We start from the raw sequence: 15,531 nt of genomic DNA, 5'->3' as shown, positions 1-15,531 counted from the left end.
TCCTACCACTGCTATGCGGACGATACCCAACTCTTCGTCTCGTTCCCGCCGTCTGATACGCAGGTTTCAGCCCGTATCTCTGCTTGCCTGAGGGACATCCAGAGCTGGATGGACAACCACCATCTAAAGCTCAACCCAGGTAAAACTGAAATGATATTCATCCCTGCTAATACCTCTCCCCATCTGGATCTCTCCATTTCTCTCGGGGATACCACACTCACGCCGTCACCCAGTGCAAGGAACCTCGGCGTGGTGATGGACAGCAGACTGTCCCTTTCCGAGAACATTGCGGCGGTGACCCGGTCTTGCAGGTTCTTCCTCTACAACATACGGAGAATCCGCCCCTTTCTCACCCCCTACTCGACCCAGCTCCTGGTCCAAGCGATGGTTCTGTCCCGCCTGGACTACTGCAATTCCCTCTTGGCTGGCCTCCCAGCGTCCGCCATCAGACCCCTCCAACTCATCCAGAATGCAGCAGCTCGTCTGGTCTTCAACCTTCCCAAATACTCACACGTCACCCCCTTGCTTACTTCCCTCCACTGGCTGCCTGTCATGGCTCGCATCAAATTCAAAACATTGGTGCTAGCCTTCCAAGCAGTTAAAGGGTCTTCCCCAGCTTATCTGCAAAAAATCATCAGACCCTACACCCCTGCCAGACCTCTTCGTTCAGCCTCCACAGGCCGCTTGGCACCTCCCCCTCTCAGAACCTCCACCTCACGCTCACGACTACTGTCTGTTCTGGCTCCACGGTGGTGGAACGAACTCCCCGTTGAGGTCAGAACTATAGAATCTCTCCCCACCTTCAAGCGCAAGCTGAAGACGCACCTCTTCAAGCAGCACCTCTCCCCATCCCTCCCTACCTCCCTGTGAACCTTAATTGTTGTCTCTGTGACTTGCTTTGTGTATCGGTATTTTTAGTTGGCTAGGTAAGCAGTGTTTGGATAGTTAACTTTGGTGACTTTTGCTCTGTTTGTTTGTTTGTTTGTTCAAAAAAAAATAAAAAATAAAAATGGCCCTTGTCCTTATCTTTGTTGTACGGTAGCAGTTGAAATTGTACTTACCTCTAGGGTCTTTCAGCGAACTTATCCCTGGTTATGGGTATGCACTTTGTTGTACGTCGCTCTGGATAAGAGCGTCTGCCAAATGCCAATAATGTAATGTAATGTAAACACAGTGATACAACACACCAAAAAAACTGCTGTTAAATCACGTCTAAGTTAGAGGCTCTAACAGAGTCCAAGAGAGACAATATATACAAAAGCCCTTTTTCTTTTCTTTTTCTTTTTTTTCCCAAGGGAGCGCTGGCCAGCAGAAGCAAACAAGTGGTCAGTTTACAGAGTAAACACCGTACACAAAGGAAGGACAATAAAACCACAGCTTATGCATGATAAAATTCAGGTAAAACAACTACAGACATCAGTCGTTAGGTTCTCCAATAACCTCTTAAATCATCAAAAGGGGTGAAGTAGACCAGCTTAATGCCCATCTGGATTTGGTTCCAGGACCATGAGGCATAATAACTAAAAGCCAGTTTTATCTGGAAGGAAAAGTTACAGTAAAAATGACAAGCTTTGTAACCACAAATTATTTTTAAAAAGTTGAATAGTTATGGAGTTGCCCAAAAATGGCTTTGTAAATGAAAATGGACCAATGAAACCATCTATAGGAAACATAAGATGTCAGGCTTTTCCTTGCCAATGAAAGATGATGAGTAAGACATTCGGCATGTGTAATGAAACGTAAGGCATCATGATACACTGTGTCAATAGCCTGCAGTGTAGATGCTCTGTTGGAATGAAAAGAACTTGTTAATTTAGTGAATTCTTTGCTGAATTGATTTTGGGTCTGGATTCATAGTTTTACATGATGAGCTAATGGTAAGAAAGGGCTTTTCCATGCAATACAGTGTTCAGTCTCTACACATCTGCCACTGGTTCCTCTATATAGTGATGCCTTAGGGCTTATTGGCCTTCCCATGGCTTTTTATGAGTTGTGTCTGCTGTGTGGATTCACTGCCCATGCAACATACTGCCAAGGGCATGGAATTGCTTGGTTACCCCTCTGTTTTTCTTTGCTGACTCAATATTTTGTGCAGTGGGGGCAAACCACTGGAAAAGTAGAGTGAGGTGAATCCACATGTTTCATATCAGAGCACACATGTCTCACTCATGGTTTTAATTTAATTACTTTTAAAATGGATTGTTAGATGCATAGTGGGCGGCACAGATGGTGCAGTGGGTAGCACTGCCGCCTCACAGCAAGGAGGTCCTGGGTTCGAATCCCCGTCGGCCAGGGCCTCTCTGTGCGGAGTTTGCATGTTCTCCCCGTGTCTGCGTGGGTTTCCTCCGGGTACTCCAGTTTCCTCCCACAGTCCAAAGACATGCACGTTAGGCTGATTGGAAAGTCTAAATTGCCCGTAGGTATGAGTGTGTGAGTGAATGGTGTGTGTGCCCTGCGATAGACTGGCGACCTGTCCAGGGTGTATTCCTGCCTTTCGCCCAAGGTATGCTGGGATAGGCTCCAGCCCCCCTGCGACCCTGATCAGGATAAGTGGGTTCAGATAATGGATGGATGGATAGATGCATAGTGAAATTACTTGTTTGTACATTATATTCGATATTCACAAGCCATTCTGAGGTCTTTTCTGGACAACCACAAAGATTTGTCTAAGTCCAGCTAAAAATGCCTTTTATAGTTAGATAGGTATTTTAAAGTTTTTTTACGTTTTTCCCTAACATGCCTGGTCATCGATATCATTCCTGGAGCTGGAAACAGAAAATGTTTCCATAGTTCAATGAAAGACAGAACTTCAACCATTACATCAACATTTACATCTGAGCAGGGAATCCATTGGAATTCCACAATGTTGCTATAATTAGAATCAAATGGGGAGAGGACCTCCGACAGGGAGCCCTGCTGGGGCCGTGGGGGGTGAAGTTATACCTGAGACATTACTCACATGATCACGTCAGCCAGCCACAACCACATCCCGTAGCTAACAATCGACAAGAAGGTGAGTCACTACTACACAGTATTGTATCAGGAATTGAGTCCAGCTACTCTTTGCTTGTGTAATTTCTGAACATTACTGTTTACAAAACTGCAACAGTCAAATAAAGCAAACTTGACATTTTTCATATTATCAACAGCCCCCTCCAAAGTCATGCCATTTCCTAAATAAACTGGAAGAAGGGTTGAGGAATATTCTCCATTTCCAATGTTTGTTCCAAAATACATGCTTACTCAGAAAAAAACATTATGACTAAATGATGACAAATTATGAAATACTTACCAAAAATGCTAAATCCAAAACTATTTTTGTTTTGCTTATCTAGCATTACTGTAGTCTTGCAACAGCAGAAGGCCAATAAAGTATTCCACCTACCCCTCTTAAAGGTACAATAGGTAAGATTTTTGTGTTAAAACATTGTTCCAAGGCCATTATAAATTCCTTCCTATCATTGAAAAACGCTCACTAACATGTTGACTCACCCTCTGTCTGTGTTTATAGTCCTTAAATATACAGTTGACGGGCCATCACTCCAACAAATTGTACAGTTGTATAATAATTCAAGCTCATTGGTTGAAAATTGGTTCTAATTGCCACAGCCAATGGCATGGGGCTTATTCTGATTGTTCATGTCTAGCTTCCCAAATTGCACTCTAGACAAGCTGTCATTGAAACTCAGTATACTATTGCTGATTTTATTATCCAAGCAAAGACTACATATCTAGTTATGAAACAATACCAGTTTGTTTTCAGCAGCAACAAGCAAATAAGCTATTAGTTAGCTTGTCAAACTGTTCAAATTCGACAAGCGTGATCGCTTGTGATCGTTTGCCAGAGGAGTGCAGTGATCAGTGATCGCTTGTCTGGAGTGCAATTTGGGCAGCTACGCGTTCATTTAATCTCTTTACATATTCAATCATGCGTGTTTAGCGAAACCTTTATTTGTCTGAAACTGTAAGTTGTAACTGCATCGTTTGTGGTACACTATCATATCTTAGTTATGTAACCAGCTAGTTCCATAGCCAAATAAGTTGCTTGCTCATAATATAGTTAGTTACCTAAAGTGAAAAAGACAAAACATATAAATACTGTTGTGCAGCACACTAAAGTCAACATTTTAAAAAGTAACCCGTTTGGCAAACATTTTCTTACTAGAACACTATGAAAAGACGGGAGGCTCTGTCGCTTTTGTCACTGTCAACTTTCCAAAACAGTGCATGTTGTGGTTTGAGGGTGTTTGTTGCTTCCTCTCTTGACCGTTAGGAGTCCGAAATTACCTATTGTATTAAATTGGAGAACGCAAGGGCACTCATCTACTTCCATGGTATTCAGCAAGCCATTTCACTATGAGGGTAATAGACCCAACAATATTAAAGTAAAGTATTTCAATAAGGACAACAACAACTTTTAAAAACTGCAATTAAGAGACAGCATTTTTAATTCAGTATCAATGCAGTATTATTATGGATTACTACACCATTACACTCTCTGGGTTCATTGTAATAATAAAACAGCACCAATTATTGTGATGAATACACAACCACCACATTCACAAAATACATTCCTGCCCTTCCTCCCTACTGTAAATGATTAACATATCTTTGCTTTCAGTGACTTTTTCCTCTTGATTTACCTGCTTGTTAATGCTTATTGTGACATTGTTTCATATTTTAATTTACAGGCCCTGTGAACCATAAACATTACCTATCATATCATGCTAAGGTCAACATTCCTTTTAAAGACTATAATTTTGGGATTTGGAGTACTGAAATCAACAGTGTTTACTTATCCAAGTAAGTAAAACTAAACAAACATAATCTTTTTCAGACAGCTAAGTTTGAATACAATTGAATGTGCAAGAATAAAATATATGCAGGAAAATGCCCAGTTTAATTCCACACTGCCTGATTTCATATTAATATTAATACTCTTTTGATGCAGTATACTGTGTATGCTCCACTACTGTTCCCATCAGTGAACAATACACAGCACATGTAGGGCATATATGTAGAACTGGTCTTAAAACCTTAAAGACAGCTCTAGGTGGAAAGGCATACACAGACAATGAAACAGCACTCCTGTGATATTGACCTAATTTGGAAAAGGTGGAGAGTTAGCCCAATCCGTAAAGCAAGCAGGAAAACACTGCCCAGAGTACAAAGTGCAAGGACTCAACTGGTGTGCGTATGTGTGTACCTGTGTGTGTGTGTGTGTGTGTGTGTGTGTGTGTGTGTGTGTGTGTGTGTGTGTGGTGTGGTGTGGTGAGTGGTGAGTGGTATGTGTGTGCTCTGTACATGTGCGTGTATTCCTGTTATTGGCCATGAGGCATGCCCTTAGAAAAGCCACACACTAAAAAAAAACACCTAAAAACACCTGTCCCAGTCAAAATAGTGAAGTAATTTTAAGCCTGATGTTTTTTGAACCAGGAGTTTTCTGATGCTGTTTTTAACATTGAGGTCACCACAGAAGCTAGTGATGTCCAAATAACATTACCACTGATTTAATGCGGCAGGTTGGTAGCTGGAATGCACAGCATCCCACTTCCCAGAATGCAACATGCATATATCAGCCTAATGATCCCCTCATTACATAAGAGGCTTTGGAAAATGTATGAAGGATGGAAGGCATTTGAAACCATTCGACAAATTGGCATGTAATTTATCAAATTGAGTACAAATGGTTTAGAACACCAGGATTTATTTCATGATAAATGTAGATAATCAAGATCCACTATGACCATACTACTTTTTTGTAACTTTTGTCCAATTTTATCATTTGTATACAACATACTGTAAGATAAACATGTCATTATAGAAATGTATTTACAGTGTACTTAAACAAATATAATGTCGATCTCTGTAACTGCATAACTGGACATATAATCAGTGAGACATTCATATACATACTCTATTAGTGTACATCCATGCCAAGCTATGGAACTGCAATTTCACCTTGAGCAAGGTAACTTCAGGAATATCCAATTTATGAATGGATAAAATACAAAATGCAAGTTATAAGGTGTCCCAAATACAGCTAATGCATGTGCCAAGATGAGAAAAAGGGATCTGCATGAACATGAGTTATTTTCTAGGTTTGTATTCACATCAAGAACAGATTTCTTGCAACAAAAGGTTTTGCATATGCTGTAACTCAAACTATGAGCACTGGACAAGATACAGCTGTAGCCAGAAGAGTCTTATTTTTCCAAATACAAGCATAAAACTATTAAACGTTTACCCAAATGACAAAATCAAAAGAAAACCACTTAGGACCTGCTTCATGGACACAGATTAAGTTTAGTCATAGACTAAACTTCTAGGACTAAGCTAAATCTCTGTCTATGGCACTTTTATAGACAGGACATTTTTCAGTAGCAGAGTTTGAACATTTCTATAACAATTTATTTCTACGGTGTGACAAGAGGCTTTGGTTTAGAAACCCATGGTAAGGCACATGTTAAGGAACAGCAGCATTTATCATCACACAAATTTCAGTAAAAAAGTCAAGCAATTCAAATGGCAAATGCCATAACATGATAAATGTAGCTTAGAAATGATTTATCCATTTAAAGTGAACACACGATAGGCAGCAACAATGAAAGACTTCTTCAGTTTGTAATTACTGTATAAAAAGATACTTTCACGATCTTTGTTTAAAATACAACTGAAGATATTTAATGCCAAGTGTTTGTTTTGAATACATTGTTATTATTTGCCAGGATGGCATCACCTTTTTACAGTCTATCAATTTTTTGTGTAAATACTCTACTCAATGCTGTTTCAGTAACAGTAAAAAAACACATCATAATGACCATGAAGCCATTTGCTCAAAACACAATTCATGTAATTTACATTTACATTTATGTAATTTACTTCCTCACGCTTTTTGGTTACAGTAGACAGCTACAAGTTCATTCAACTCTCTAGTGACAGGCAGGTATATTCACGGACATGAGCAACTGTCAGGATGGCTGAATGTCTTACATTAGATCAGTAATTAAAGGTTCTCATATTTCCTAAACTTGTGAGAAGATATGTCCCCAAAACAGCAATGTTTTCCTACTGAAAACAATGGTTACTGAAGTAATTTTTCTGATTGTGCAATTGGTTTCCTGGATGATTTTTATCATATTCACAGTGACCAGGCCAACCATGCTGCTCTCCAATCAAGCTGAGCACTCGGGCAGTTTGCTTGTTGCTTGTTTAGAAATGCTATAATATAAATATAACATGATCCCCAAAGTTTTCAGGATCAATACACATCTTAAAAAAAAATCTAAACTGAAACGATAATACAAAGATTTCCAAATGAAAATATAGCCCAATATTAAGGAATATATAAAAAAAAAATAAAGAAAAATAAAACAGTCACATCTATGCCACTGTTTCAGCAATATATGAACCATAACATAGCTCCATTTGAACACACATGCATACACACACTTTAAAAACTGACCTTGTGAACAAAAAAGGCTATATGGGAGAGTGGCACAAATGCAACATGCACCCAGACTCAGGATTCCCCATGGATCTCTCACAACTTGCGTAGATCAAAGACCCAAGGATCTCCCTGAGTCAGGGAAGAGTGGGTAATTGAGACATTCCAAAGTTGTCTCATTGATTTGGGAAGGCAGAGACATGGAGGATCTCCATGCAGTTCACTGTGATGAGAGCACCTGTAATCTGCCTCCAATGCCTTGTCACAGGGGTCTTCATCTTGTCTAAAGCCAGGTGGAGGTCCTGGATCATATCCCTGTAGCTCTCCCCATAGCGTAAGCTCCATGTGTACAGGAAGTCATATGCAGGCTTCCACATCGACTTTCGGGAAAAAAGAGAAGGAAAATGTAAAATACTGACATATTTTACTCTACACTAAATGCAACAGCCCTGGAAATATTAATGTACCTTACTCACTTACAGACGAAGTGACACATCATGTGAGTATCTACCAGAGCAATGAGTCATTTTACCACAAGAAGCAATAAAAGAGGAAAAAGAAACACCAAAGGAGTCATATGTGAATTATGTGAACAGCTTTTGTTCAGGTTACGCTGTCTGCGTAACCTAAAAATAAAAAAACAATGAGACAAAAAAATTATTATTAATATGTCTCAGATCACCAGGTTTGCAAGTTTGCTTTGAGTATATAGAGTATTTCTGACTCACCTGGGGGCTGACTTCTCCATTTTTGCTTCGGTGTGGAGCCTCATAGCCAGCAATCTGATCGCTGGACAGTTTCCCCAAGCGCTCAGCAAGCTCCCTCCACCGATACCCCAGCTCCACAGCAGCAGAAAGGATAACTGTGCTTTGAGTGATACGTGCCGCAAGGTCTTGACAATCCATCTTCAATAGTCCCTAGACAAAAAAGCCTCAATTTATCACTATTGTCCTCATTGGTGGTGCCAGCGTTTTGTCTTCTGAATTGTAATTATTATATGTTGGTAACTAACATGTGAGACATGTATTCTAAAAACGTGCTAATCTGGGATCTACAGTACTTGTATTATAGTTGTTGTTTACAAATATTAGTAGTAGCTGTTCAACAATGTAGCATGCTTTTCCCCCAATATATTTTGGGAGATATTTCACTGTCACAAAGACAAATCATTTATGATTTTAAAACTATCAAAATGTTATGATTTCACTTTACCAACATAAGTAAAGAAAACAGCACACAAAGCCAGCACTATGCACAGAACCTAATTTCCTTGACTCACAGTGAGCAGCTCGTGTTGGAACTTCCTGCGTTTCTCTGTATGGCAGTCTTCTTTGAGTTTCTCCAGCACACAAGCCACCTTCTCAGCCACCGTCTCTGCACGCTTCCAAGTAATCTCTTCTAGCGACAGGTTGGAATACCCAAGGGCCTCAGCAAAGCCCCTCCAGCTGGATATGTGCTCAGTGATCAGGGTCTGGATACCTGAGTACATGTATGTCAGCTTCTTGAAAGGCAGGGTGATGTTATCCAGGAGTGCCTGGGTGGTGACCGTCACGTCAGAGAAATCAATCACCTGGTCCCGGGTGATAATCTTGACATTCTTGGAGTGGACAAGGCCCACCCTCCCTCGCAGAAAGCCAATGTACCACTCCTTGACTTTGGATTGTCCCAGTGACCGTACCATCTCTCGGGAGAGGAGAGCAACCGTGTCCCCCTTGAAGTACTCCAAGAGGTATTCCACTCTCGGCTGACGGAATACTGCTTTCAGCGCTACCCCGTACCACTGTACATTCACAGACCTGTCCTTAAATTTGGGGAATTGTTGCGCTGATTCCTCTGGGATGGATGTGGATCGTGGAGCCTCGCTCCGCTTATCCAGTCGTTTGTGAGCAAGCTTTTCAGACCTTCGTGGAGTCGCCTCTGGGGACAGTATATGGAAATGTGCCAACCGGAAACCATCTGAATCTTTCACATTCACCCCCAGTTTAAAGGCTACCATCTCCCCATTGTTGGCTTTAGACAACTCAAATGGCAAACGGAGAACCTGGCCAGTTCTGAGGTGATCTTGACTGACGTCTTTAATCTGATCAGCAGCTTTGATCTCAAACTTTGTATCTTCTGGGGCAATAACAACTTTCAGATCTTTCAGGCCATTAAGAGTGAACTCATGTTTACCCCAAAGCTGAAGTACAAGTGGTGGCAAATTCTTACTACCCCTTTTGATATCAGAGAACGGAAGTTTGAGTGGAATTTCATTGTGACAAAAAATGACACAGATGGCTTTGAAAGACGGGTGGATATGCTTTGGTCCATAAACCCCCACAGTAATTAGACGCTCCATGTAGTCCCAAACTGAAGTTGCAGGTGGCTGGAGAATTGTGGCCTGCGCAGCGGCAATAATGTACAAGCGTGATTTCAAATCCTCCAGCTTTATTTGTAACATGTTCTTATAAACGTAACAGTTCTTTAACTTCTGAAATGGTCCCTCTCTCTTGTGGGAGACCAAGCACACAAATGTGGTCATGACCTGGCTTAAAGGGTCTTTCTTGATCTCCCCAGCAATTTTCATCTCCAGTGAAATGCATTCCATTGTGTTGAGGTTGCTGAGGCTCATTTCCAGGAGTGGACTCACGGTTGTCAAGATGTTGCTATTGAGTCCAGGTGGTGGGTCAAGAATTGTTTTCAGTGTAATTTCTTGAACTTCTCCTGAGACAACATGGCCTTCTGGAATATGCGCACTAATGCTGGAATCAGGTAACTGTAAAGACCCACCATTTTGCCCAATTTTACAAGATACTTGAGTCTCAGAGGCCTGAGTCTGGGCCCAGCCTGGGCTTTGACTTATCATGCCCAGGTCGAGGCATGACCTTGTTAGCTGCCTATGACTCAGCCATGCCATCTTGTAGGCCTCTTTGTCATTCTTCAGCCATTCAAAATCAGGGTTCAAAAATTTACTTGAAGAATTGAGGCCATTCTCCTTCTTCGGATCCTTCTCAAGAACCTCTAGAATGTCTGAAGTGCTCTTCCATCTCCCAGACCTCCTCATGCTCTTCCGCTTAGAATTCAAAAGCTGCCCAAAGTTTGCTTGATCTGACAACACACTGATGGCCTCAGCATTTTTATCACCGAAAATGGCCAAGGGATCCTCTTTCAATATTGAGACATTTCTGTTTGTGGCATTTGCTTCAGTTTGTACAATGTCATCTAAGAATGGGTTTGAATCAGATAAACCATTCCAGAATGGATTTCTGGTTTGGGACATGGGCTGGACTTCAGGCTGTAATATTGGCCAATCAGAGTGATTTGTCTCCTGCCATACAACATAGCTGCCTGTCAAAGGAGAAGAAAGGGCAAAACATATTTTTTATAAAAATCAATTGCAGTAGCTAAACAAAGTAAATGATGAATGAGGAAAATGCCGGGTAAATATGTGATCTAAAAATTCTAAGGAATTATTTGGGAGGTTTTTGCCCAATATGAATTTTCCCAGAGAGCAAATAAAGCCATTCAGTGTTAGAAAAGGGATAAGTTTAGCATTACAAGTTGAGAATTACCACTCAAATTGTTGCTAAGAGGCCCATCATCATCCAGATCAATTAGGGTGCCCTCGGATTTGCTCCGTGCGAGACTTCCCATGCGACGTAGTGACTTGGCTCTTTTGGCTGCCATCTTTAGACCTGTGAAAACAACTGCATTTTAAACACATAAACATAGAGAAAGATACTTAAATCCCTGGTCACAGCCTGTAATGATAACTGTGACTATTATTATTTACAGTTATAATTGTAACTGCTATTATAACTTTTTTTTTTAAAGGATCATACAAAAAACTCAGAAAACATTTCTGTTCTTTGGTCCAAGAAGAGAGGAAAACAGACCATGGAAAGATAGATAGAGTTGTATTAAATACTTTTTTATGTATGTATTCCTTACTATTTGGTTGCTATATTCATATTCAAGGAATTATGGGCTTTGTATGGGGGCTACCTTAGGAATAAAATGAATATAAAATACATCATAAAATATCTAATGATCTAGAATGCTTAGTGTTGGTGTTAAGAACCTTTCTGGTACAGCCCTATTTGATGTAGCTAACCACAGAAAGCCTAAGTTATTTAAGCGTTTGAGAAAGAAAGTACCACCATTAAATCACAGTAATCTATCATAATGGTCCACTTCAATCGGGCGTTTACAATCAGTAATCAGTTAAGTTTCTGACAGCACGAGATTTTCATGATTTTCAAAGATGATTACGACCAGACTAAACGTAAAACCTGACAGACTGTTGTACTTAGCGAATTAAACTCAATCATTCAAGAAATCAATCAATAAACATCATTTCAACAACAGTTTAACAATAATTTTCTCAAACAGTTCGACTGAAGATAATGATTGATTGTATCAGGCGCATGAACCCCCTACGTCTCTGCTAAGCGACTCCACAACTTTAATCATAGGTATTCGACGTGACAAATGTACAGGTGAGCGCATTACACGATTATACAGTAATGCCAACACAAGCACTAAGATAAGCAGTGTTTTCGGCACCGTGAGTAGGGCTGAAAAGCGCAATTGTATTCACTTGCTTTTCATATAGGCTATTTCAAAAACGATCAGCTTTTTTATACCGCATATTTTAGACATAGGCTAGACGTTTCAGGTAGTTTTGTCTGGGTTATGCTCATAAAGGCACGACACTATTGCACCTGGCACTGGCCGCTCAGTAAATAGTGTGTTTTCCTACACCAACGCTCAAAAACAGGTTGATCCTGTCTGGATAAGACCGTCCTTTATTTATGTACGTGGCTGCTACCATTCCATGCAAGTGGCATACACTGGCGATGTCGTATTTTATATTTTCACACACCTTCAGAAAAGTCAGTACACCTGCTCGAACATCGATCCTGAATAGTAGCCTATGTTGTGCATCCCTGTATGCAGAACCAAACGATGACAAGACCGATGTTTTCTCGCGCAATTGTTACACATTACAGCGCTTAACGCTCGCTGAGCAGCTACGTTACAAGCAAGAAACCCACATCAAATAAGTTTGAACAGGAGTCGGATGTCATTTCAATTCACGAATTTATTTTGCGGACATGTTACGGTACAGTTCTGAAGAATATTTGACACATTAATTCACCTTCTTTAATGTCACTGATGTGCAACTATAGGCGGCATGATCAGTAGCCTAACACGATATTTCTACGGAAGAATCTGTCATGTTCTCCATGGTGAAAATGTAAGTCTCAATCTCATTGATACAGCTGTTCTCTTCGATTAGTTGTCCTATCAATAAATTGTAAAAGAAGTCACTCACCATTTCACTGAAGTCAGAAAGCAAAAAACGGTTATTTGTAGAAAGTACACATGACCCACAACACTCGAAATGTACGCTGTGGTTAATTTGTTCGCCAACTTTTTTTTTCTATAAGGAGTGTCACAAAACTATACACCTTGCAGCGAACTGCTTGAACTCCTGGCCGTTCTCACTAAGACACGAGCACTCTGGGACAAATAGTTCCGATGGCCAAAGCTACAACTCTCTCCACTGTTGAACGAGAAATAACGACTACAACTCCCATAACACCGTGTTAAACCTACGCCTACCGAGTTGCAACACCTGAAACTGAAAAGAGTGAAGCCAGTTTCGGTGATAGGAAGCTGACAGAGGTTAATGTGTGTATATGCGGTTGATCATACTCACCTCCCAGCCCACACACACTTAATGAACAGTAATGTAAAACATTTAATGTCAAATCATACATGTAAAATCAACTGTTTAAACATTGTAAGCCACTGTTTGTAAAAGGAAGTTCATGAAGTACAGAGATTATTGCCTTGATGAAATTTCCTGAGTTAAATAGTTTGTTCAGACGGTTTGCTTTTGTCACATATTGCAGGTATATACAATGCGCACTTGTATAGCATAAATCATAAATATACATTTTCATCATTACAGCAATGTAACTTGGCATTTATTACAGCACAATGTGTTGCAAATGTGTTTCAAATGTGCTCTATAAATAAAGCTTGATAATTTCTTTCTTTTCTTTTTTTTATTGACACAGGGGTGTGGCTACTGTTGGCTATTTTCATTTTTCCTTATCATTTTAATGATCTGCATTCACATTGTGTAGTAGCTCAGATATTAGGACATCTAGTGGTCAAGTGCTCATAATGCTTTTTTATGGAATTTGACATTTAACTGATTTTGATCTTTGAGGTCCTGACACAAGACTACACACTGGCCATTCTTGTAAAAGGGAGAAGAATTATCTAGAATCCCAAACAGCCCATTGTGCAATGCCCAGTTATTCTGGTGAACAACTCATGCATACAGTATGAACATTCTATTCATCCACTTCATCACAGCACCTAGTCACCAATGTTTCCACTGCCTAAAGCTAAAGACAGTAAGTAAGGCCATAGCCTCATTGGGCATGAATTTGTCAGAACTACAGTTTTATTAGTAGATAAGTTGTTTCAGTCATTGTATTAGTACCTGTAAATCAGATATTTTAAGTTCACCAACCTTCCCCTTTCCCTGCGATCACAGCATAAAACCTGATTGTCTAAGTTAACATGAATGACCAGGAAGGCCACAATATCAGGCCCCACAGAATGTCAAAATGATGTGAAAACACATGCAGTAGGTATGCAACTTCACATTAGATAATTATTGAAATAACTGTCTATGGATTGGTCAATGGATTGTAATTAAGGTTGTAATTATGTGGGCATTTTAACAGAAAATATGTATTATACTGTAATTGCAAACACATATCTTTAAAAAAAAATGCAAACAACCATCACCAAAAAATTGAGATGCACATAGAAGATTAACTGAAACGATATCAAGATCAAGACCAGTAAAACCTAATTAAGATGCACAGCTGGAAAAAGGAGCATTCAAATTTGATTCACAGGACTAGAAACAAAACCCCATAAACCCTGCTGTAGACATAATGTCAGTATTTCATATGTTGAAATGCTTAACTTGATAAACAGTTCACTGATAGTTCTCACAAGAAAAATTGCATTTGTCGCAAATGGCTCAAATTCAATACACTTTAATATTACTTTACAGTAGCATGCTTTCTTTCTTCATTTCTGGTAATCCATTGCTTCATGCTTTTTTTCCAGTGTTACAGAGAAAACATTCCCTGGTTGACCTCGGGATTGTTTATTTTTGTATAGTGCAGGCCACTCTTTTTGGAAAGTCCCCCAAAACAGTCAGCATTTAAATCAGGCTTTACAACATCTGTATTGTTGGGAGAGAAATATTAAAGGTCAATCCCTCATTGTCCATCCCTGTTCTCTGAACTGGTCAATTGCAATCCTATCTTCATAGAGAGCATATGATTAATACATTTGTTTTACTTAAATAGATTATTCGTTTTTTAAGCATTTATGGTTTTCTCATTAAAACACATAGTGAAACCGCTTCAGACAACAGCAAAACTATGAGATTAGGGGGCAAAATGAATCTCAAAAAAACTGAAAATTCAGTACAGAAGGCTGTTCAAAAGATTCCAACATGATTTTACTGTTAACATATGAGGTAGAGAAAAAAACACATATTTGCATAATCTCACATATATAGTTCATCTTGTATACTTTGAGCAAGCTCTTTAATCAGCGAATAGAGCCATGTCCACTTAAAAGAGGACTAGGTCTGGTTTCCTGTCTTAACACCCCCACCCACTCCAACTCCCATCCCCATGACCAACAATGTTTGTGGGTCAGAATTTCTGGACCGCCCTCCTGATTCCATACCAAAAGCACCCAGAACAGGTGTGGTGGCTTTTGAACCTGATGCACTCTCACTATACTGTTAAAATAACAACAACAATGATTTCCTACTTTGGGACACAGAAGCCACACTTTGTTCCCATAATGTTGATATATTGCAACATTGAAACCACTGACATCTTTGATGGCTTGCTAACAGACACAACACAAGTTTGGGTAGCTAGACAGAGGAAATGGTTTCTTGTTGATGAAATGCTATGGTTTTGTGGCAGGTTTTACAGGGGAAAAACGCTGAAACTGAAGCATTGGTCTGTTGACATATAGTAAAGTCA

The 15,531-nt window shown here is 39.9% G+C and overlaps 1 protein-coding gene across 1 annotated transcript; it reads right to left on the bottom strand.

Annotated features, from left to right (window-relative positions):
- Positions 1-5,690: 5,690 nt before the first annotated feature.
- On the bottom strand, positions 5,691-12,922 carry macc1 (MET transcriptional regulator MACC1). Its single transcript, XM_061229595.1, has 5 exons — positions 12,765-12,922; positions 10,999-11,121; positions 8,727-10,774; positions 8,176-8,364; positions 5,691-7,827 (listed from the first exon to the last, which is right to left on the bottom strand). Exons 2-5 carry the CDS (start codon positions 11,111-11,113, stop codon positions 7,624-7,626), a joined length of 2,556 nt encoding a protein of 851 aa, XP_061085579.1. The 5' UTR covers positions 11,114-11,121; positions 12,765-12,922; the 3' UTR covers positions 5,691-7,623.
- Between the last annotated feature and the right edge of the window lie 2,609 nt (positions 12,923-15,531).

The sequence above is a fragment of the Conger conger genome, chromosome 1 (assembly GCF_963514075.1).
Source record: "Conger conger chromosome 1, fConCon1.1, whole genome shotgun sequence".
In the NCBI taxonomy this organism is placed as follows: Eukaryota; Metazoa; Chordata; class Actinopteri; order Anguilliformes; family Congridae; genus Conger; species Conger conger.
The sequence above is the reverse complement of the archived record's forward strand: the minus strand, read 5'-3'. Positions and strand labels throughout refer to the sequence as shown.

Bases quoted from the DNA above. Each gene is read 5' to 3' on its own strand.
- macc1 (XM_061229595.1), bottom strand. From the start codon at position 11,113: ATGGCAGCCAAAAGAGCCAAGTCACTACGTCGCATGGGAAGTCTCGCA. The intron at 8,365-8,726 runs GTGAGTCAAGGA...TTTTTTGTCTAG, and splicing joins TCCAACACGAGCTGCTCACT to GGACTATTGAAGATGGATTG. The intron at 7,828-8,175 runs GTGAGTCAGAAA...TTTTCCCGAAAG, and splicing joins ATGGAGAAGTCAGCCCCCAG to TCGATGTGGAAGCCTGCATA.